Source organism: Diplodia corticola, assembly GCF_001883845.1.
Source record: "Diplodia corticola strain CBS 112549 chromosome Unknown scaffold27, whole genome shotgun sequence".
Lineage (NCBI taxonomy): Eukaryota > Fungi > Ascomycota > Dothideomycetes > Botryosphaeriales > Botryosphaeriaceae > Diplodia > Diplodia corticola.
The window spans coordinates 369430-390661 of NW_017971506.1; the positions used below are offsets into that span (position 1 = coordinate 369430).

The 21232-nt window shown below is 57.4% G+C and overlaps 10 protein-coding genes across 10 annotated transcripts; 4 read left to right on the plus strand and 6 right to left on the minus strand.

The window, feature by feature from the left end:
• Nucleotides 1-46: 46 nt before the first annotated feature.
• Nucleotides 47-1462, minus strand: BKCO1_27000118 (gleya adhesin domain protein; the record flags this gene model as incomplete). Its single annotated transcript, XM_020273525.1, has 4 exons — nucleotides 47-701; nucleotides 758-1032; nucleotides 1083-1221; nucleotides 1275-1462. The coding sequence occupies 4 exons, from the start codon at nucleotides 1460-1462 to the stop codon at nucleotides 47-49; spliced, it is 1257 nt and encodes a 418-aa protein (XP_020130047.1).
• A 1274-nt stretch (nucleotides 1463-2736) lies between these two features.
• Nucleotides 2737-4785, plus strand: BKCO1_27000119 (uncharacterized protein; the record flags this gene model as incomplete). Its single annotated transcript, XM_020273526.1, has 1 exon — nucleotides 2737-4785. One exon carries the CDS (start codon nucleotides 2737-2739, stop codon nucleotides 4783-4785), a length of 2049 nt encoding a protein of 682 aa, XP_020130046.1.
• A 445-nt stretch (nucleotides 4786-5230) lies between these two features.
• BKCO1_27000120 (uncharacterized protein) lies at nucleotides 5231-5698 on the minus strand (the record flags this gene model as incomplete). The annotated part of the gene is made up of 1 exon (XM_020273528.1): nucleotides 5231-5698. The coding sequence occupies one exon, from the start codon at nucleotides 5696-5698 to the stop codon at nucleotides 5231-5233; it is 468 nt and encodes a 155-aa protein (XP_020130110.1).
• A 597-nt stretch (nucleotides 5699-6295) lies between these two features.
• BKCO1_27000121 (uncharacterized protein) lies at nucleotides 6296-8295 on the minus strand (the record flags this gene model as incomplete). The annotated part of the gene is made up of 5 exons (XM_020273529.1): nucleotides 6296-7471; nucleotides 7523-7815; nucleotides 7892-7999; nucleotides 8076-8225; nucleotides 8292-8295. 5 exons carry the CDS (start codon nucleotides 8293-8295, stop codon nucleotides 6296-6298), a joined length of 1731 nt encoding a protein of 576 aa, XP_020130111.1.
• Nucleotides 8296-9167: 872 nt separating this feature from the next.
• On the minus strand, nucleotides 9168-10008 carry BKCO1_27000122 (uncharacterized protein; the record flags this gene model as incomplete). Its single annotated transcript, XM_020273530.1, has 3 exons — nucleotides 9168-9372; nucleotides 9442-9634; nucleotides 9684-10008. The coding sequence occupies 3 exons, from the start codon at nucleotides 10006-10008 to the stop codon at nucleotides 9168-9170; spliced, it is 723 nt and encodes a 240-aa protein (XP_020130108.1).
• A 1191-nt stretch (nucleotides 10009-11199) lies between these two features.
• On the plus strand, nucleotides 11200-12624 carry BKCO1_27000123 (uncharacterized protein; the record flags this gene model as incomplete). The annotated part of the gene is made up of 1 exon (XM_020273531.1): nucleotides 11200-12624. The coding sequence occupies one exon, from the start codon at nucleotides 11200-11202 to the stop codon at nucleotides 12622-12624; it is 1425 nt and encodes a 474-aa protein (XP_020130109.1).
• Nucleotides 12625-13186: 562 nt separating this feature from the next.
• Nucleotides 13187-13810, plus strand: BKCO1_27000124 (uncharacterized protein; the record flags this gene model as incomplete). Its single annotated transcript, XM_020273532.1, has 1 exon — nucleotides 13187-13810. The coding sequence occupies one exon, from the start codon at nucleotides 13187-13189 to the stop codon at nucleotides 13808-13810; it is 624 nt and encodes a 207-aa protein (XP_020130114.1).
• A 400-nt stretch (nucleotides 13811-14210) lies between these two features.
• BKCO1_27000125 (uncharacterized protein) lies at nucleotides 14211-14543 on the plus strand (the record flags this gene model as incomplete). Its single annotated transcript, XM_020273533.1, has 1 exon — nucleotides 14211-14543. The coding sequence occupies one exon, from the start codon at nucleotides 14211-14213 to the stop codon at nucleotides 14541-14543; it is 333 nt and encodes a 110-aa protein (XP_020130115.1).
• Nucleotides 14544-15836: 1293 nt separating this feature from the next.
• BKCO1_27000126 (uncharacterized protein) lies at nucleotides 15837-17250 on the minus strand (the record flags this gene model as incomplete). The annotated part of the gene is made up of 4 exons (XM_020273534.1): nucleotides 15837-16342; nucleotides 16409-16862; nucleotides 16935-17039; nucleotides 17098-17250. The coding sequence occupies 4 exons, from the start codon at nucleotides 17248-17250 to the stop codon at nucleotides 15837-15839; spliced, it is 1218 nt and encodes a 405-aa protein (XP_020130112.1).
• A 1603-nt stretch (nucleotides 17251-18853) lies between these two features.
• Nucleotides 18854-20791, minus strand: BKCO1_27000127 (cytochrome p450; the record flags this gene model as incomplete). Its single annotated transcript, XM_020273535.1, has 5 exons — nucleotides 18854-19044; nucleotides 19106-19640; nucleotides 19699-20039; nucleotides 20103-20294; nucleotides 20350-20791. The coding sequence occupies 5 exons, from the start codon at nucleotides 20789-20791 to the stop codon at nucleotides 18854-18856; spliced, it is 1701 nt and encodes a 566-aa protein (XP_020130113.1).
• Between the last annotated feature and the right edge of the window lie 441 nt (nucleotides 20792-21232).

Here is a 21232-nt window from a genome sequence, read left to right on the forward strand (position 1 = left end):
AGTCAACTACGCTCCGTGCTTTTGCTCGCCATGCACGACTAAATCCCTACGAGAAAACAGCATCACAGCCAGGGGCAAAGTACCCGGTGCTATCGCTGACGGTCGATCCACTGGGAAGCGTGATGGTGAAAATCGACTGGCCGACGCCGCCGCCGTTGGCCCACAGCAGAGTCATGGGAATGGCGTCGCCCGCACTCAAGGTGAAGGACGTAGAGCCGCCGATGTAGCCGGCGCTGGTCCTCGAGGCCTTGTACGCGGCGTTGCTGTCGGACCAGGAGCTGTAGGCGGCGTCGCCGGTCCACAGGTAGCCCCAGTTGTCGATGTAGCTGCTGGACGACGAGAAGGTGTAGGTGCCGGCGGCGGGGGCGACGAAGAAGCCGTTCATGAGGACGGCGGACTGGGCCGAGTTGAAGGCAGAGTTGCCGGGGAGGGTGAGGTAGGTGCTGCCGGACGGCCAGTTGGGGGTGGAGAAGTCGATGTCCTGCAGCGTGCCGCTGAAGTCGACGCTGGCGGTCTTGAAGTACGAGGACGTGAAGCCGCTGCTGGACGAGTCGGCGTTGTACGAGTGCGTGTACTTGCGGTAGGCGAGGCCGGTGGTGGAGATGGTGGTGGCCGTGGCGTACACGGTCTCGGTGGTGGTGGTCGTGGTGGTCGTGTAGTCGATGACGGTGTTGGTGGACGTTTCGGTCGTGGTGACAGTGCTGCTGTCGTTAGCAGACTCGTTCGAATCATTCGCGGCTTGAGTGTCTGTGCTTACCTTGTCTCAGTGGGGGTGAGGGTCTGGGTGGCGGTATCGGTCACAGTGCCAGGTGCGAGGGTGGTGGTGATGGTTGAGGTAATCGAGGGTGTCGGGATGCTCAAGCAGGAGCAGGCACTGGAGATTGCCGGAGAGGCCCAGGTCGAGGGCAGGCAAGTTGGCTTCTGCACGTTGCCGCGCTTCGCATTCTGAGCCGAGGGAGTGGCCGTGTATGCGCTGCTCAGGCAAGAAAGCGTGACAGTGGATGAGGTGACAGTCACCGTCGTTGTGTCCGTCTATCAAGGGATCAGTTAAATTTCCTCTGTCCGATTCGGGGGGGACTCACTTCAACGACGGTCGAGGGCACATGGAGATCGGTAGACGTGGTTTCGGTAGCAGTCTCGGTGGTGATGTACGGATCTCCAGTAATGGTAGCGGTCGTTGTTACGTGCACGCTTGTAGGAGTAACCGTGGACGTGGTAGAGCTTTTTCAATGTGAGTCAGTGAGTATGGCTGGGGTTAGAAGATTGTAGCATACAATGTCTTGGTGGGAATGGACAGATAGCTACTGCAGTAGCTAGTGGCCGTCGACTGTTGCTTGAGGGCAGTGACAACATCGTTGTTGAGGGAGCAGAACAGGCTCTTGGCGGCGGAAAGCAAGTCCCTCTGAACCAGAGGCGAGGCGGAGACCGCCACGGGCAGGGCCAACAGAGGAAGGTAACGCATTTTCTCGAAGAGCTAGAGTTGCAGTCAGTTGCTGATACCCAAAACGCTACCAGTCGAGCAAAGTATTTATATTGTGATCAGCTTGCTTTGCTCACAAAAAAGTCCCTGTATAGCCGCGGAGCGCCACCAAATTAAAACGCCACCAGCTGAGCGGTGGCTGCATACACAGTAGTAGTAGAGGCTAAGACTTAGCAGAAAGAGTGTTGAAGTCGCCAACCTTTGTGGATAGCGGTGGTCTGTGGCGGGCCTCGACTGTTGGAGAACATGTCCAACTGCCGCCCGAGCGGTGCAGCTGTGCAACAGCCGAGGCCGCGTGTCGCAATAGATGTCAACTGCATAGAAAATCATCCGAGAGTCTGCTCCAGCCAGCCATAGAACTGTTTTCTCAGCCTCAGAATACGAGGCATGGGGACTAGCGGCGGGCTGTGGCTGGTTTAGCGCCGCTGAATGGCTACATCAAGTTAGTACCTACCATTCCAGGCGTACACGTGGCCCGCGGGTGCCAGCGATCCGGTCCAGACTGCGCTAGAAACGGTAGCCTAGAATTCCCCGGACTTCCTCTCTCAGCCATGTGGCGGTTCTTTCTAGCTTTTTTCGTGGTTGTGGGCTGCCTCCCTTCCTCAAGTAGGGCCGAGTGGATGGAAGTATACAGACACACTAAAGCCCTGTCGAGTGTGTGTTTAGGCCATAATGGGTCCGGCACCCCTGATCGGCACTTCCAAGGGTGGCAAAGGATCCAGGCCGTTCAAATCCTACTCTTTTTACACCGCTTCCCCGCTTCCACGGGCTAGAGAATTCCATCTTCTTCGCAACTCGCCGCTCGCCCTTTCTGCTCGTCGTGCAAAGGTCTGCCGCTGGTGAGAAAAGAAGGGTCCCACCTGACGACACATAGACATATCCACTTGGATTGAGCATTTTCTCTGCATTTTTTTTTTCGTAGACGAGCCATTGACCAATCACGTCTCTTCCCAGCTTGAAAGCTTATCTTCTCCCGACCGCCATGGCTTACCGTCTGCAAAGCCTCCCCCTCGGCCAAGCAAAGGAGGCTGCAATGGCAACGCGGGCGGCGTATCAGCCAAGCTGTTGTGCCGCGCGGCTGTCCACGCGCCCTGCGCCACGGCTTCAAGCCACACAGCGCTGATATTGACCAACTGATTTTTTTCATCCAAACCGACTGGTATTCGAAACCACTTCCCACATAGTCGCCATCATTTCAGACTTTCGTACATAAATACGCGCTGCCAACAACACGACCCAGCCGAAGAGAGCCCAGCATGTCGCGCCCCTCCACTCGCCCGCCCTGTGGAGTCTACGGCCCGGGGCGGCAATTCGAGGGTCAGGCCCTGCCGTTCCGCCTCCCCAACGGGTCCGTCCTTTCTTCATTCCCGACACCGGGTCAAGGCGCGCCGGCGAACGCGCTCGCTCATGTCGTTCTGTCCGACCCGCACCTTCCCTGGGCGAGGCCTCTGAGCAGGGAGGAGGGGCCCGGCGGCGGCGACGGCGCCCGAGATGCGGTGCCGTGGCTGGCTGTGCTGGTGTTCACGCGCGAGGAACTCAGCGTTCCGGCAGAGGAGCTGCGCGAGATGTTCTCAGAAACGAGCTTGAGGGATGGCGTCGTCGAGCAGGCGGAGACGACGCTGGCCGTGACGATGAAGGCGGCGGATGTCGTCAAGCTGAGGTCGACGGTGTCTTCCCTGGCGGCATGCCAGGACGACGAGGACGAGACCACGGACGTCGTTTTCGTGCCGTCTACCCTGTTCGCCGAGCTCGTGACCGCGTACGATAACGACGGCGACGTGGTTCCGCAGGCGCGGCCGGACGCGTCGCGGTACAAGTATCTGGCGCACGTGCGGGAGGTCCAGGCGGACGGGATGGCCGAAGCCGGGGCGGAGGACGAGGGCTCCTTCGGCATCGTCCTGTCGCATCGCACGGGTCCGCTGGCAGGAACGCAGCCCGAAGCCGTGGTCGCTCACCTCGTGTCGATCGAGGGGGTCGAAGACATGGACTGGCCGCTCGACCACTCCAAGAGCCCCCGCGTCGCCATGGCATCGCTGCACAGCTGGAGCTTCACCACGCTACCGGCAGGCTCTCCGCACATGGACGCGACCCTCCGGAAGCTAGGCCAGACCGCGGGCATGCTGCGTGTTCCAGACCCAACCATCAGCCCCGGGGACTACTGCCCCACCGCCGATCCAAAGTGTTTGAGGCAGCGGCTGCACGATGGCTACACCCTAACCAGATACCGCACCCCCACGGGCGAGACGACCGCGGCACTACTCCGCGGTCCCTTGACGCCAGTAGCCGTGCCCTACCCTCTCCCGCCCTCCCCCAGCGCCAACACCCTCCCGACCCTCGACCCCGACCTCGGTATCCCAGACATCACGTACTCCGCAGCGCGCCAGGTCGGCCGGACGCTAGCCCTCGCCTCCCCCTCCTTCACCACTGCGCTGACCCGTCTCCTCACCTCCACCACCTCCGCCGCCCCCGTCGCCTCCTCGCCAGATTGGAAAGCGGTGCACCGCTGGCTCCAAGACCTCGCCCTCCTGCGCAACGTCCCAACCACCCACCTCGTCGCGGACACGGCGTCCCTCCCGCCCGAGTCCCTGCGCTTCTTCCACGTCGACCGCAACTGGGTCGCGGCGCTGGTGGACGGCGCGCTGAGCTTGGGACCAAGCGGCAGCAGCGTGCGGCGCGCGGCGATCCGCTCGCAGTTTGACGCGGAGGTGGATCCCATGTGCGGCGGCGGCTTCCTGCTGAGGTCGGCGGCTGTGATGGAAAGGTGTACTCCCGGCGTGCGGGTCGTCGGGGTGGAGCAGGTCGCGGAGGGCGCGGCTGTGGCGCCGTCTGTCCTGCGCCAGGATGTCATCGATAGCGACCGCGGCGTGGTGCTGTGTTTGTTGGGGAGCGGCGGGGTGTTGGAGCCTTGCGGCATCCGGTCCATCGAGTTGGCGGTGCCGCCGGGTCGGCAGACGTTCTCGGCTGCGGCTGGGCTGGATGCCGACGCTTTTAGGACGGTGTACAAGCGGCAGGGGGGTGGGAAGGCGCCCTGGAATGAGTGTGAGTGGGGGCGAGATGCCGGTCCGCGGCGGGATGGGGAGGTGAGGCATGCGGCGGCGGTTTTCAAGTGGGGTGGTGGGCAGCGCGAGGGTGAGGTCCGGACGTTGTTGTTCCCGGCGTGGGTGGAGGACGTGAGGATGGTCATGGAGCATTACGCCAAGGATGTAGAGCAGGGCGAGGACTTTGCTGGCGCGGCTATGGTTGGCGTCCAGCTAAGCGATTCCGTCTTCCAGCTCGTTGTCGCGCAACGTCCAACGTCTACTTGAGCCCCAAGGATAGGCAACACCATAAATAAAGTCGATACTTTACACCAACCAGGCCTACTTACCTCACTCGCCACCAGCCACGGCTCCACGTCGTCAAAATCCCCAAACTCAATCCTTTCATCCACTCTTCGGACAGTCCGACCCTCAGCAAAATTCAAGGCATCTAGGGTCAAGGCCATCTGAATTCTTTAAAAGCCTGTTACTATATGCTACATGGAAGGTGATTCTCGGAAGCTATCCAGGTATGGTGTTTCCCCTGCTCTGCTAAGAAATTCCTGTATTTTATGCTTCCTTCCCACTTGCAGTTTTCCTTTTGTTGTGAACCCCATGCTCCCCTCTGTCGTCATTTATTAGTATAGCATGGTGACTGCGCTGTCTGAGGATCAGTCTGTGTTAGGATAACGTATGGACGTTAAGTACGACGCAATGGTCGCACTATAAAGCCTCACTCTGGGCCCTTGTCCTTCTCTGCGATCTCGCGGAGCTTGCGCCCTCCATCAAGGAAGCTCTTGTACTCGCTAAATAAGGCGTCGGTGTTGTACTTGATCTTCCAAGACAAGTAAGTGTCGTATTGCGCACATGTGTCTTTCTCCGCGCTGTGTCCCCAGAGGATCCGCCCAAAGATCCAACGATTCTGGTCTTCGCCTTTGAAATTTGTCGAGTGTTCACGCAGGAAATGTTCCAGTAGATGAAACAAGTTCGCCTTAGCGGCACCACCAACAATGGCTTCTCCGGGCAGATCGCCGTCCTCGACGATGGCGTCCTTTGCGATACGGACGTCAGATTTGTATCTGTGGAATTGAGACATGAAGTTCAAGATGGCGTTCAGCTGAGTCTTGTCCATCAGAAGAACCGAACCATCGCCCAAGTCCCAGCCATCCTGGAATATGTAACCGTTGGGACCGCCGACCATGTTTGGCTGCTGCTGTAGGGGTTGTCAGATATTTTGTAAGGGCTGAGTATGGAATATTGGAAGGCAGTGGAGATTTTCCTTGTGGAGGTGAACTTGATAGAGCAGGAGTGGCAGCGGGCGAGAACTTTAAAGCACCGTAGTGGCTATCGGTGGTAATATCGGCCCGGCCGAGAGCCTCGGACACCGGACAGGCGGGCTACGCCAGATGCTCGAGCGATGACGTCACTGAGCGAATTTTTCACCATGCCATTAACAATACTTCGTCTCGCTCTTCCATACCTAACCACCTTACGTGCTATGTTTAAAATCGGTGTGCCGTCAATGAGAACGGGGACGACTTTTTTTCCCGCTAAGCGGGAAGAGTGTGATATTTCTTTTAAAATGAATAGACTTTTAGCAGAACTAACCCTATGCATATCGAGCAATAAAAGTAAAAGGGGAAGAGAAAGAAAGGTCTGAAAGAATGATATCCAAGCAAAGTCGTTGTTCGCCCGTAAGATTGACCAGGGAGGAAACGATAGAATGCAATGGCTCCACTGACGATGATGCAAATGGCATTACATCAGATGCGGTGTGACACAATGGCCACACCAATACTCACTCATCCTCAGAGCCGAACTCCTCAAGTTCAGAATCCTCAGCATCAGGGGCCTCGGGTCCAAGGACCGCTAGTTCTTCAGCCTGCTTGTGTAGCGTTTCGACCTTCTTCCATATGTTCTTCGGGATCTGGAACTTGTTGTGTTCCAAGCAGTCGTCAACGACTTTGGCCCACTTGTCGAACTCCCTCTCGTCGTCGAGCGACTCCTTCAACAGGGCAGCCAGGACGACGCCAAGGGCCATTGACTGATGACCACTAAGCTTCTTGATGTACTCGTAGTATTTCAATCGACGTTCGAACCCAAGTGGGAACATTGTGGCTTCGCCGAAGCTTGGCACTCCGTTTGTGCTCGGGAAGTTGATGATCTCGCCAGGAGCCAGATGAGGCTCCAGTATCTCTCTCCAACCCGGGGTCGGTACTACTGGTCCACAAAAGACTCCGCTCTCGGCGTTCTTTCGAGCCTTTATCTCTAGTATCTGTTTCGTCTTCAATTTGTCGTTGAGAGGATTGTTGTACTCCTTTTCCAAAATCCTCCGAGTCTTGGGGGGGCCATCAGAGAGCGTCGAGAAGATGAGGGACAACACTTCCAGTTTCTCCACCTGGTATTTGGAGACGAAGACCGGTTTCTTTTCTTTCATCCACTGTTGTGTCATGAAGCGAGGCTTTACGAGCTCGTTTGTCGTCGTGGATTCCATTTGTCTGCTCAGCTCTTTCGCAAACCCTGTGAAACCATCGTCGTCATCCCATATCATCCGCTTCGCATAGCCATGCGGCTTGCCAGCTCGACTTGAGCCCCAAAAACGTGCGCATGCTCGCATGACATAGATGTCCAGATGGAAACTATTGTTGCCACCGATGTCGAAGAATCCGTTCGGGAAAGCCTTCTCGAACACTTTCATGTACCCGGCAGCTCGAGCTGCAGCGTAAGCGTTGATGGTCGGGGCAAATTCCGTGTACTGGTCCTTGAGTTTGTCGAGCAATGATTGCGCATCTCTGCGCTTGGCGAGAAAGTTGTTGGGGACTAGGTTTCGCACTGCAGGCATCGGTGGTAGGGCCGTCAAGAGTTTGTGGAATCCGCAAATTGCGAATGCGACGTTCGTCAGGCGAGGGTCCCTTTGGACTTCCTTCACTTCTTCTTCAGACAGGATGTCGAGGTACCAGGCCTCCTTCAAAGACTGCGACCCATCGTTAGCAAAGCTCACTTGCGACTGCTGATTCTGACCTACATTGGCCAGTTTCCTATTGGCCTCCAGCCTCCCCATCATGTCGCTTTGGTCGAATGTCGTGGACCACTCAATCTCGTCTGTGGCGATGCGCTTGCCACCGTTGATTCTGTATAGGACGTTGTTGTCTTCGCCGAGTGTCGCCCAAACATCCTTTCCTTTGTCCTTCAGACTGTGTGGGGTTCTGGCTCTGCCGACCGGGACACCAACCACTGCGATGAATACCACATCTTCAATTGGGGTCCTTTTCTGCGCACGCTTCTTAGTGGCCTTCGGTTCCGCATGTTCGGCATCAGCTAGAGGTTGTCAGTCAGCATTCGGCAAGTGAGGCAAGCCAGCCTCAAGTGAGGTGAAGGGTGACAGGTGACTTACACGTTTCCTCAAGATCTTCGATAGCATCATCACGGTCAGTATCTTCAATTGGAGTCCTTTTCCGCGCACGCTTCCTAGTGGCCTTCGGTTCCGCAGGTCCGGCATCAGCTAGAGGTTGTCAGTCAGCATTCGACGAGTGAGGCAAACCAACCTCAAGTAAGGTGAAGGGAGACAAGTGGCTTACACATATCCTCAAGATCTTCGATAGCATCATCACGGTCAGTATCTTCAATTGGAGTCCTTTTCCGCGCACGCTTCTTGGTGGTCTTCAGTTCCGCGGGTCCTGCATCCTCAAGATCTTCGATAGCATCATCGCGGTCAGTTTTGTAGGAAGCTGCAAGTAGTTCAGTAAGTGAGACGAGCTAACCTCGAGTGAGAGAAGACGCGAAAGGAAACTTACGCATGGCTGCGTGGGTGCTACGATGACGCAATGGTCGTCGCACTATCTATCGCTCAGACAATGTCTGAACGCAGAGCTTCAACTGGGGTCACGTCGGAAGAAGTGCTCGGGTTGCACTGGCTGCGACGGGACGGAAATGGATTGCGACTCTTCAGTGGCCGTCGCGCCCGAGCGGAATGAAGACGTGGACACTTGAGCACTCGAGGGGGAGTCGTTATCGTGCAATCGAAGTGGCAGTTGGTGCAAGAGCGAAGCTTATGAGTGTCGTCCGTCCGCGCGCGCATGTGCACGTGCCTTCCGTAACCTGCCTCTTTTGTTTAGTGCAACAACGGGGCGCAGCTTCACCTACGTCCACCACCACCTAACGTAACTTTCAATCACCCTTGCACTTCCAAATCACCGCGAATCTCATAGATTTCCTCCCAAGATAGCTTTCAGCGATTCCACCTGAAACAAGTTGGATGGCTTGTACGCGCAGGGAAACAGAGCGATGTGTGGTGCCTGCACTCTTCCATTTCCAAACACACACTCGCTTGAGATATTCGACCTCGCCGTGAAGCTCATTTACATTTTCTATTAATCGATTTACCGTTAAACGGTAAATTGTATGTCCCCTTCATTCGCTGTGGCCCTTAACGACATCATTGTATTAGATTTCGATGAACATGCACTATCGACACACAAAACTCTTCACAAGGTGTAGCCGTTCTACAAGGTCATGATAGGGTAAACTTCACATTTCATTGGTCTTGAGAAATCTAATGAACACCCTAGCTCTGGAAGACTCTATCTGTCATGGTTCCCGTCGTCTGTCCATCTGTGTCTCATGTTTCCAGCATCATCCCAATTTCATTGAGCATGTCAATATCTTCCCCTTCAACCGGAGGGTCCGGGTTCGTGATCAGATATGTTCGGAGGCGCGTACTCTTGACTCTCGAGTGCAAGAGGGAAAGCTTCGAGAGTATCCAGCGTGTATCCAAGCTGCCGCTTGACCTGCTCGTACTCCTGCTTGTGAAGCTCGCTGATCTCAGTCTTTCCCAACGTCCCCTGGTAATCTACGGCCTCGAGCATCGCAATGGGCCTTGTTGATTAGCTCCATATTGTTGTGGTCAATCTCGATCTTGTTCATGGGGTCGCGGTGATGCATGACGGGGGCATGAGGCGGGCCGACAGCGCTCGAACGTCGAAGTCGACGGGCAGCCTGGACACCGCTATATCGACGAGGGTACCGAAGACGACCTTGGCGACGGTCACGACCTTCTCGCTGTTGTTTTCGCCCTCAACAGCTGTGGCGGCTGTTGTATCGACGGCGCCGTTGCCGTCGAACGAGGCTGTCGATGGAGCTTTGGGGTCCGTCATCGGGGGATCGGTCTAAGGTCTTAAGTGGCGTACTGACAACGGGACCAGGCAAACCGAGTGCGGGGTTCCGTCCTGCGCTTGTCTCGTCATTTCTTTTGTAGCGGCGCTTACGTGCCTTTGCGGTGTACACCATGTACTTCGAGAACGTGGCCTTGCCTCCGAACCGATTTGTCCAAGAGTTGTATGAATGGGTCATATTGAGCGGGCCTGTCATCGCCTCGTATCCGTAGGAATTATCGTCGATACCCCAGGCGTTCTCATCGTCGAATCCAGATCTCTCGCAGACCTCTGGGTGGTTAAGTAAGAGCTTTTCGCAAATGTAGAAGTAGGCTTCCTTTGGAGCGCCGGCAGGAACCATCACATCTCCGTCTAACTCGTCAGTCTCGATGACGTTAGCTCTGATGATTGACAGACTCTTTGCAATCGTCGAATTGGGCTGCAGTGTCCAAGAAGATCTGAAGCTGGTTACGCTCAATCTGCATAATTTCTCCTGCACCTAGGTCGAGACAGACAATGACCAATGTCCGTCACGTCTTTGGGCCGTGAGGGTTGTTAGCCGTGCTGTCGGAGTTGTTCGCCATCTTGTGAGTTCCGCAGATGGGAGACTGGAAACTGAAGTTGTGTAGGCCGAGGGTGTAGTTATTTCGCGAAGGCGCAGTGCAAATTTTCTGCGCAGTGTGGCCGGCGCGGGCGGGTAGGCAACAGCCTCACCAGATGCTTGACCGATGACGTCACTGGGCGACAGCGGAAGGTGCTCCACGGCGCAACGTCGGCTTCGGGGTCCGTCGTCACCCGTGCTTACCAGTCCAGGCCTTCTCGTCTTTGTCACTCTGGTCAACGCCCTCACCCTCACCAGAGCCCGAGTCATCCTCCCTCTCCACAGCCGCAACATCACTCTACTGAGCGCCATTTCCTGCCCCTGAGATGCACCTGACTCGGATGAATGCCCTCCTGATCGATCAAGCCGGATATCTCACCTTGCAGCCTCATTTCGCAGTTGCCGCAACACCGCGCCCGTTTCCACTACAGCGACAACTCCACTCACCCTCCATTGCATCCGCCACCTACACACTGGCCGCTCCAACCACGAGCCACAAACGTGGTGCCTCTCCCCTTCCAGCTCCAGCGAGAACTGCGGCGTGGTCACCACCATCGCCCATCAATGCCGCGCGGTTACGGTTGGAAAAGAAGGAGAGCCGTTTCCACCTCTTGCTTGAAATCGTTGCCATCGACCGCGAGAATCCACGTACGAAGACGGACAGCCCGCTGAATTTACAGGATCCGGACGACGTCCAAGCAGCAACAGAAGTCCTTTGCACACTCGAGGAACTTGTCTTGGATGGAATGATCGACGGGAATCTTCTTGAGAGACGATCGATACAGAATCACCTCCCGAAGCTCACTCGTGAGCCGGTGATATATAAGGCCGCTTGCAATCCAATTGCTTGTTCGATTGCAATCGGCGAGTTTCAATCGCGAACCCTGCTTTTGAGAGGCCAGACCCACTCAGCGACAGCTTACGGCAATTTATTGTCGTCACACAAGCACCATGGAGGAGCTGGAAGACATCTTGAGAGACATTGGCGGTCACCTGGTGGCCCAAGGCGACGATTCCGATGCCGACCGCGACCAAGGCACTCCAGACACAGCAGAGTCTCAGACAGCAAAGTATGAGAAAGCGCGCACCCGTACAGATGCTCTGCTGGGCAAGTATATGGAGCAGCGGAGAGAGCTAATCAGAGAGAGCGCCGACATGGATGCTATATTACTCAGGAAAAGGATGGAATACAACCAGTGGTCCGCTGGACCGGGAGCCACCACACAGCTGCGGATAAGGATGGAGGCCGATTGCGACTCACTCGGGCAAAAGAGGAAGCTTGAGGATTTACGGGCCTCGATCCAAGGAGTCAAGGAAACATTCGTTGACCATTTTCAGCTGCCTGAATGGATCTTGGACAAAGGGAAGCTCCGTGCTGCCGACCGAGCCGTGACAACAATCGAGGAGAGGGGGATTCGTCCGCCGACGTTCGAGGAAGATTACCTTCGTTTGGAACTGAAGACAGTCCAGACAGAATTAGGTTCTTCTCAAAAGCGCGCAGAGGAGCAAGACCGCAAAATCGTGAGCCTGGGCACCCAGAACGTGGCCCTGCAACAATCCAACGAGAAATTGCAACAGTCCAACGAGGACTTGCGGCAGTCCAACGAGAACTTGGAACTGTCTATCCAAGATCTACACGGTTCCAAAGACAGGCTTCAGAAACTGTTCCAAACTGCATCACAGACGATTGTCGACAGAACAAACGAGCGAGATTTAGCACAAGTGGATGTCCAACGTTTGACCAACCAACTCAGCACGACTACAGAGGATCTCGAGGACACGGCTTCGCTCAACGCCGTAGTAGCAGATAAGGCTCTAAAAGTCGCCGAAGCAGAGAACAAACGCCTTCGTGACCAGATGGGACATCTGCAAACGGAAAACGAGAGGCTGAAAACTCAGTCAACGCCTGCTCCTGTGGAGCTGCTCAGCTTCGAGATACGAAAGGGAGTATCTATCCGCCAGCTTGTTGGGGCGGCAGAGGTGCTGAACCCCGGAGATGAGGTGACGCTCGATCTTGGGCAATTCGACGAAACGGTGCTAGCCCGCTTCAAGGAGGAGAATGGCCATGATCTCGTTGAGCTTGGAAACAAAAACCGGCTCAGGATCACAACGAGGTTAGGCCATGACGTGGTGACGGTAGTACGTGAGGATGGAAAGGAATACTGGATCGTCGTGCATGGACAATTGGTCCATGCAACAACCAAGGCTGTCCGATGGGTGATGGACACAGACGACGTAAAGTTTTCGCTGCAAGTGCCAGAAACTGATCTTTTCGAGTTCACTTTCGACGAGAGCCTTCAAGGAGACCTTGACCGCTACATGTGGGTGTTTCATAGGGATGCCATCCTGAACAGTTTGATTCCGGCAACACCTTGAATGTATGTAGACAGATACGTAGACAGAATGGTTGCATTTCAATGCGCTATGGTCACTGAAGGTCAAGTCAGCTACTTCACCCTTCTCAAAATGCGTAATGGGCGGCGAATTGTCTCACATGGGCGAGTGGTGGATCGGGCGAAGGCAATAATCGACAGCCATCGCATCGTCGTACGAGGCGTTCGAGCTCCCGACAGACTCCCAACTTCCATCCACCAGACTCGGGAGGCCTTGTGCCGATAGAACTTGACGGGGGTTTGCGAAGCATTCTCTGTCCGGTTTGGTTGTCGTCAGATGCGCAGTACGGCCCGCTCCTTCCTGCAATGCAGCGGCAGGCCCTGAGCGTCCTTCCTTCTCGCCCGTCCATGACGTCAAGACACACGGGCCCCGGGGCTCGAGGGAAGGTGCGCGGGGACTCCGCGGTTCCGGCGGTGGGCTCGCAGGTATTCTCTCGAGCGCCTCAAGTTCTCGTTCTCCCCCTCTCAGACTTAACAATCCGGTGCATCCATCTGACGTACGTGGGCAGACTCCAACGACCTCGACCAGCGTCATTCATCCAACCATGCCCGACACTGCAGTATCCGACATAGAACTACAAGTCTCGTCTGCCGCAATTGCCATAACAAAGGCCTTGAACCTACCTCCGCCACGGCAGGGCATTGCCCCGTCGGCCATGAATCCTCAGCGAATCTCGGAACTACAGAGTCGACTGGACGAGTTGCGGCTCGAAATTGCCCAGAAAGAGCAGCAGATAAAGGAGAAAGAATCTCGGCTGGGTTTCTCTACGGAGACCGAGCGTGCCATTCGAGAGAAGAAGGATGAAATCTTCCAGGCGTTCGTGCGGAGATGGGGTCTTCCACAGTGGATCATGAACGCAGAGAGACTTCAGCTGGCAGACATGTTGCTGTCGGAATTCGACGAGGGTAACATTGAGATGATCCACCATGCCATCATGCTCGAGAAAGGAAAGGAAGTCCAGACGCAGATGAATTCAGTGGGCGCCAACGACAAGATCGACAGGATGCCGGTGGAAGCCAACCGCCTTAGCGTTCCTGTACAACAACCACCATCAAGGGAAGTCTTCAACCGTTTGCAGCAAGATCTTGCCGCCGAGCGGGCGAGGAACGCGGTTCTTCAGGAACAATTGGCGACGGCGACATCGACGCTGGAGGCCCTGGGACTCTGAAATTACCGACCTGGCTCAGCAATCTTCCTCCATTCCCAGTGAGGCAGTGTGTGCCAATTTGGTACAACGATCTCAATACCCGGAGGTTTTGTACGTGTGTTAGTAGCTACCATTCGATCCGCTTTGCTTTCTCATTCCGACATCCTTGAGCTTTGAGGATTTCGTTTACCTTTCCTGCTTAAGTCTTCTGAATTTTGTTACAGTCCGGAATGTTTCATAATAGATGCTACTTTGCTCCGGGTTTCGCATTACTGGCTTGAAACCGATTCCGTTACGGGGTTGCTTCTGTATGTATATTTACAATGCTAGAGCAATCAGAAATTTCCATAACTGTCGGAACTTGTTGACGTGTTTCCGAATCCCAGTGACACTAAAAGTAGGTACAGTACAAAAAAAAAGCATGTCCACCACAGCATCCACATACACCTCCATCGACCCTCCCTCCCCTTCCCTGCCTCTCCTCGCCCAAGAATACAAATCCCTCCACCTCGCTTCCCTCCTCCACTCCCCCACCTCCTTCACCTCCACTCAAGCCGCCGAATCAGCCCTTCCCGACCAGTGGCAGGAAGACCGCCTCTGCCTGTCCGACCGCCAGACCTTCATCTGCGTCGCCCACGATAGCCCCGCCTTCGCCTCTCCCAGCAGCGCCGCCGCGGCGCAGGAGCCTAGGTCAGGCTGGGCCACGCCGCCCAAGGAGAACGGGTCGGCCAAGCCACGCTCCTCGTCCCCGTGACGGCGGAGCGATATGACAGCTTACCGTAGTACGAAGACAGCCAACCCCCCGTGTGATCCGATGCGGAAGATGAAAGGTGGCAGATGCTGTCCTTGTACACCCTGCCTGCGTGGCGCCGGCGCGGGCTCGGCGAGGGGCTGTGCTGGGTGGCGACTCGGTGGCTGCTCGTTCGTCCCGGGTGTGAGGTGGAGGGAAGGGAGAGGAGGGACGTTCGCGTGAGGGTTATGGTGACGCCGGAGGATGTGGCGACGGTGCGGTTGTATGGGGCTTTGGGGGTTGAGATGGCGGTTGTCAGCACGCGTTGTCGGCGAGCTGAGCCTTCTTCGCTCCTTCCTCATCCGCCTTTCATGGCAGTGCTCGCGTCGCGCACCCAATGACCGCGCCCTCAACAGCCATCTCAAGCCCGATGACCAACGAACGTCCTGCCCGTGCATTACCATCCCCTCTTGCGGCTCCAAGGTCACGGATTGCCGGGCCAGCTCCCACGCCTCGACTTCCGTCCCCACCGTTAGCACCCTGGCTGCCTCCTTCCCCGCCTTTTCTGAGGCTGAAGGCGTGATCTCCACCCACCCAGCACCCCGGCCGTCACTCCTCAGTCGACCGCTTCGACCATCTACTCCACCCCATTTCCTCCGGCTCTGAGGGCGTTGTCATCCAGACCGTTGCCATCTCGACCAACATCTGCCCGGTCACTGCCACCGAGACCCTCGGCGCCCAGAGGTCCGATATCATGGAGCTCTCTATGAAACAGAAGCTCCAGGAGGAAGGCTACACCCAGGATCAAAGATACCGGCTGAGAAGGCAAAGAATGTATATACAACCGAGCTGGCGGAGCAGCTGTGGAAGCCCTTGCCGAACTCCAGGCCCTGAAGACAAAGTACGACGAGGCAGAGAACCTGGTTCAAGGATCTGTTCCAACTCGACGACGTGCTTCCGAATCCCAATAACACTGGAAGTAGGTATAGCAAACATACCCACCCAGACGCTGACACTAGTACTTTAGAAATCGATCTTTCATCTACCCTCTCATAAAAACGCTTATCCGTGCTGGATTCACCCACTGCCGTAGCATGTCCATACTCCAATGCAAATCCTCTCGCAAAGTCCAACCGCTCTTGACCAATAAAAAAGAAACAAAAAGTCAGAGAGAGCCCCGCCCTCCGCGCACTCCGAAACGCCACATCGCTAAAAACCCGCAAGACAAAGACAAACAGACAGACAGATAAACAGACCGACAGACAGACAGTCCCCACCAAACAAAACCCCATCGCCGGGTAAATAAGTAAGTAAAATTCACCGCACCAAAATCCCCCGCGCCGACGCCTCATCCTCAGCCGAGCGGCACGACGCCGCCCTCTCCACATCCACATGCACGCTCTCGACATCGACGACGACCCCCTCCTTCCCGCCGCCGCCGCCGCCCCCACCACCACCAAGCTCAAACACAGACATCCGTCCGCCCCCGCCCCCGCCCACCGCCTCCTCCTCATCCCCCACAATATCAACCCTCGTCTCCTCCAACAAGCTCCAACGCCCGTAACCGTAACAACCACCACTCCCCTTCCTGGCCCGCCCACCCGCGCTCGGCGGTAGTGGCAGTGATGGCGGTGCGACGCAGTCGGCGGGCCAGACGCGGCCGCGGTCGGGATGGTGCGCGGCGGAGGAGGAAAAGAGACCGTAGGACGACAGCAGCTTGGCGCGGAAGGTGCGGAAGAGGGGGCGGAGGCAGGCGAGGGAGCCGGCGGTGATGGCGAGGCCGCATTCGATGTCGGACCAGATGGCGATGTTGACGGTGGCGTCTGGGGAGGTGTTAGATAGGTGTGGGTGGGTGGAGGGGAGGAGGGGCGGAGGGGGGGTGTACGTACAGAGGAAGTCGGGGTCGCGGAAGTCCCGGACGTAGGCGGTGCGGACGAGGATGCCGGCGGAGGCGATGCAGCCCATGCTGAGGATGGGGGCGACGGCGATCTTGGTGGAGCGCGACATGTTGAGGTTCCACAGCATGGCGACGGGGAGGAGGCCGAAGACGCAGTCGCAGAGGGCGGAGACGGCCGAGTAGAAGTAGGTGAGGGCGATGATGACCTCGATGTCGAGGCAGGTGCCGGCGGCGCCGGTGGCCTTGAGCCAGAAGAAGGAGACGGGGCGGCATTGCAGGATGGTGACGAAGAAGAAGACGGTGCCGGTGGCGACGGTGATGGCGGTGGCGGCGTAGATGATGTAGATGTAGACCTGCTCGACGGTGACGCGGAGGAGGAAGAAGCCGATGCTGGTTTTGGCGAACATCATGGTGGAGGTGTAGGCCGCGTAGCAGAGCCACCAGTACTGCGTGTTGTGCGTGTCAGTGTGTTTTCCAGCAGGGAGAGAGCGAGAGGGAGAGGGGTGGTAGCGACGTACGCGGAGAGCTTTCATGGTGTTTTCGGGAGTCAGTTCGGCCATGTGTCGGCCGGTGCCGTAGGCGATTCCGCCCAGAGCGCAGGCGGTGAACATGATGAAGCAGAGCTGGGCTGGGGTGTTAGCGGCTGTTTGGCTCTGTGGGCGGGTGGTGTTGAAGACTGACCAATGCGGCGACCATCAGGTAGTCGTCTTTTCCAAAGGACTTGACGATTTTTAGTCTCACGTAGACCCTCAGGGCGGTGGATATTGTTGCCATGACGACCATGGCCACCAGGACCCTGAAGAAGGCGGGGGCGCGCTCGTGTAGTTCCATCATGGTTGCTACCGAAGCTACGCAAGCTACTCCTGTGTCGGACGGGGAAGGGATTTATGATGTGACTAAACGGTGTAGGGTGTTCAGACAGGCACAAGGCCCATGGTCGGGAGGGAGTGTGGAGAGGGTGGAGAGGGTGGAGAGGGGAGTGAGCAATGCAGGGGCCGTGAGTGAAGGGAGGGTCGAAATATTTCATCATCTCCATCTGCCAGCGAGCCATGGCTAGCGGTGGTCTCGACGCGGAAAGACGGTGGCCGGTGCTAGTGGAAGACGCGGGCTGCGGCACGACGGGAAGGCCGGCGAACGAGCCCGAAGAGGTCCCGAGGCTGCATGGTGGTTGGCTGTTGGAGGTTGGATCCGTGGTTCGGTGGCAAGTCGGGGCTCGTGCCAGAAAGAGCCGTCGTGGTCGGCAGAGAGCGAAATGGGGCCGTCGACGCCACCGGTCCCGAAGGGGTAAGGGTCAGGCACAGCCATGTCCGCAGCTGCAAGGGATGCACACATGGGTGCCCGAAGAATGGGGTCTGGACGGTAGCGGCATTGCAGCTGGTAGCGCGGCAGTGTGAGGGTGAGAGGCGTGAGGGGTCAAGCAACGGCGGGGCAGGCGGTGTCGTTTCGCAATTGCAGATCGGGTTATAGCTGACGATGGTGGTTGGCTTGTCTTCCTCTTTTTCGTCTCCGATCGGGCGGGCCGGTCGTCATCTGCGTGGTCAGCCATGCAGCGATCCTTTGACCCTGCCCATTGGTCCATGATTCAGAGCGTGCAAATCTGCCGGCCGCCCCAGCAGCAACCCACAGTAGCACTTGTTGAACCATGAGCCGCGATCGGCGAGAGATTTTGATGACTACTGAAGGAGGCGCAAAATCAGCCCACGCTGCAGCTCTGCCGCGCCTGCATGCAGAGTGGCTGGTGCCTAATGCTCCACCCCCAAATCTAAATGATAAGCTATGTACCACGTACCGCTTCGACGGCCCTGATCCGAGCTCCCCGATCCCCAGAACCAACCCAAGTGTCGATGTGCACCGGGATGCCCTGCATTTCGATCCGCCGTGAGGGAACACTTGGCGCCCCGATCTACGCGAAACCCTGGCATTCAGTCGCGATCCCGAGGACAAGTCGGGCCGTGACCTGAGTTGCCCCCGTGGCAGACACTGTGCAAAGATGGCTCTATCGATTCATACGTCAAAGGCGAAGAGGGTGCGGAGTGCGAAGCCGACTACCGGGCGGTTTCCATCAGCTGTGGCTGTGGGCTGAGACAACCTGAACGATGGTTCGGGACCGGAGCATCACCACATGCCACCACCTATGGTTCGCTACTTTAACCCCTTCCCCGACCCGGCCCGTTGATGAAACAAGTCTACTGTGCCCGTCAGCTCATTCCCCCAGCCAATCGGACTCTACAGAAACGGGAAGGATGCGGGTTCGAGTCACATGCAGCGACACTTTGGGAAGTTGCGCAAGACATTCACTCCAGCCCCACAAATAATGACATGCGCCACCGCAGAACAACTATCCAAGCTCCAGCGTAGCTGCAACCCCGCCATCACATCCACCGTCGTCTCGTCCATCACTCCCTTATCCTCGCTCGGCACAACCCGCATCAGCCACTCATTTCCTCCTCGGGGTAAACCGCACCATCAGCGGCTTCAGCGTCGTGGTAAAGGTATCCATGGCGCCCTTGTCGAACGCCTCGCCCGTCTCGCCCGCCGCGAGCTCGACATCAAACCGCATGGCGATCTGGCTGACGGCCGTGCGTAGCGTCGCGATCGCGAGGGACTTGCCGGGGCAGGAGTACGGTCCTGTTCAAACCCACGCCATGGTCAGCAACAATCCAGAAAGGGGGGAGGGGTATGACGGCACCGATGCTGAAGGGAATCCACGGCTGCTTCTCCGTCTGGCACTCGGCCCTGCGCTCGCCGAAGCGCTCGGGGATGAACTCGGCCGCGTGGGGGTGGTAGCGGGCGTCTGTCTGGACGAGCTGGATGGGGACAAAGACGTTGGTGTTGCCGGGGACGTGGACACCGTCGACAACGATGCCCTCCGGCGGCGTCGTGCGGTAGCCGCCCGTCAGCAGCACCGGTTTCAACCGCAGCGTCTCGTTGATGACGTCGTCGACGAAGCCGACGGACCGCGCCGCCGCGTACGTCCAGTCCTCGGGCCGCCCCATGACCCCGTCGAGCTGCGCCTGGAGCTTGCGCTGCGTCGCCGGGTGCTTGGCTAGGAAGAACCACACGTGTGCGAGCGTCGTGGCCGTCGTGTCGGACCCGGCGATGACGACGGCCCGCGAGTCTTCGTGGAGCGAGGCCACCGACGGCGGCGCCGTGGCGTCCTTTTCGACAAAGGCTTTGAGCAGGTGCGAGAAGATGTCCTGCGGCTGCTTCTCCGCCGCCCACGTCTACCGTCGCCTGCCAGTAAGCATCCACTTCTTTTCGCTTCTGACCGGACGTACGTACCTGGTGCTTCGTCCTGACCTGCTCGTCGCACCAGTCGCGGAAGGGCGCGTAGCCAGCCGTGGCGCCGGGGATTTTGGACGCAATGTTCAGGAGCCACGGCACCGTGGCCATGATACCGAGGATTTCCATGTGGTCGTGGATGCCCTTGATGGCGGGGTGCTCGATGCCGCTCTTCAGCCCGCCAAAGTCCTTGCCAAAGCCGACTGAGCCCATGATGTCGAAGGTCAAGAGCATCGACCACATGGTAGCGTCCATTGGCTTGCCTGCAGCTGCATGCCGGCCCATCTGCTGCAGCAACTCGTCCACCTTCGCCACAATGCGTGGCTCGTAGCTGTTGATGGCTGTGCCAGCACCGTCAACATGCCAGTGCTCTCTCACAGGTGAGTGAGTCGATCAGCACATACCCTTAACCGAGAACCCCCTGTCCCAAGCCTTGCGTCTGTTCTTATGCGCGTTCGGGTCCCTCGTCATATGAATCGAGCACTCGTTTTGATCCGACGAGACCTGCGTATACCACGTCGACTTCCCACACTTGGACTGCGGCCCATAGATGAGATTCACCGCCGACGCTTTCACAATCGCCAGTTCGCGCGGTCCTTCCCTCCATCGTCAGCTGCAAAGCACACCCTCGAGAAAGGAGGAGCAACGTACCAGTCCTGATGAAGTCCCCGTACTGCTCATGCCATCGCTTCACCGCAACGTGATACTGCACATCCCTCGCCGACGTCGCCGTGACGTAAAACCGCGACAGCTTCGCGCCCCACGGCCCGGGAAACTTGCGGAGTCGGTGGAAGAACGCTCTGTAAACGCCCATGCTGAGATACAGCCCCGCGTTGAACGAGACGATCAGCAGGGCCGCCCGTGCGAGGGCTGCGCGCGCGTCCAGGACCAATAGGCAGATGGGGAAAACCGCGCCCATGGCCGCGAGATACGAGCCGAGGAACGAGTAGAGGTGTTCTTCCACCTGCAGTTTGCGGAGGACGAGGGCGTGGAAGAGGACGCCGTAGAGGGCGGCCACGGCGGCGAGGGCACCCGCGGGCGGCGCCCGGAGCGCGTGCTGGAAGCCGGCTCGGACGATTTCGAAGTCGACCATTTCGAGAGAGAGGAAATCTGTCAGGTCCAAAAACCAGGACGGGTAAACACAAAGAGGCCGAGAGGAGCAGAAGCGTTGGCGCCCTGGCTGGCTGCTCGTATCGGGTGCCTCATGCGCCTTTAAAGTCAACATTTCTCGCCCTCGAAAAGAATATAAAAGAACCGCCGCAGCCCGATACAAAAGCCCGCAGCCCTCAATCTGACGATTGTGGTCATTGCTACTACTGCTGAATCAAACCCTTGCATAGTTTCGCATGCGCAGGTAGCGCACATGTCGCCAGGGGCCTCTACCAATGAGGGACGCACTTGGACTATCGCAACCCCATTTGGGGACTAGGGTCCATGTGGAGCCTAAATTGATAGAACCCCGCTCCCGCGCCCCGGGCCAATCACGACTACTCTTGTCGACCCTATGCTGCAGCTCTGCTTACACATCCCCACA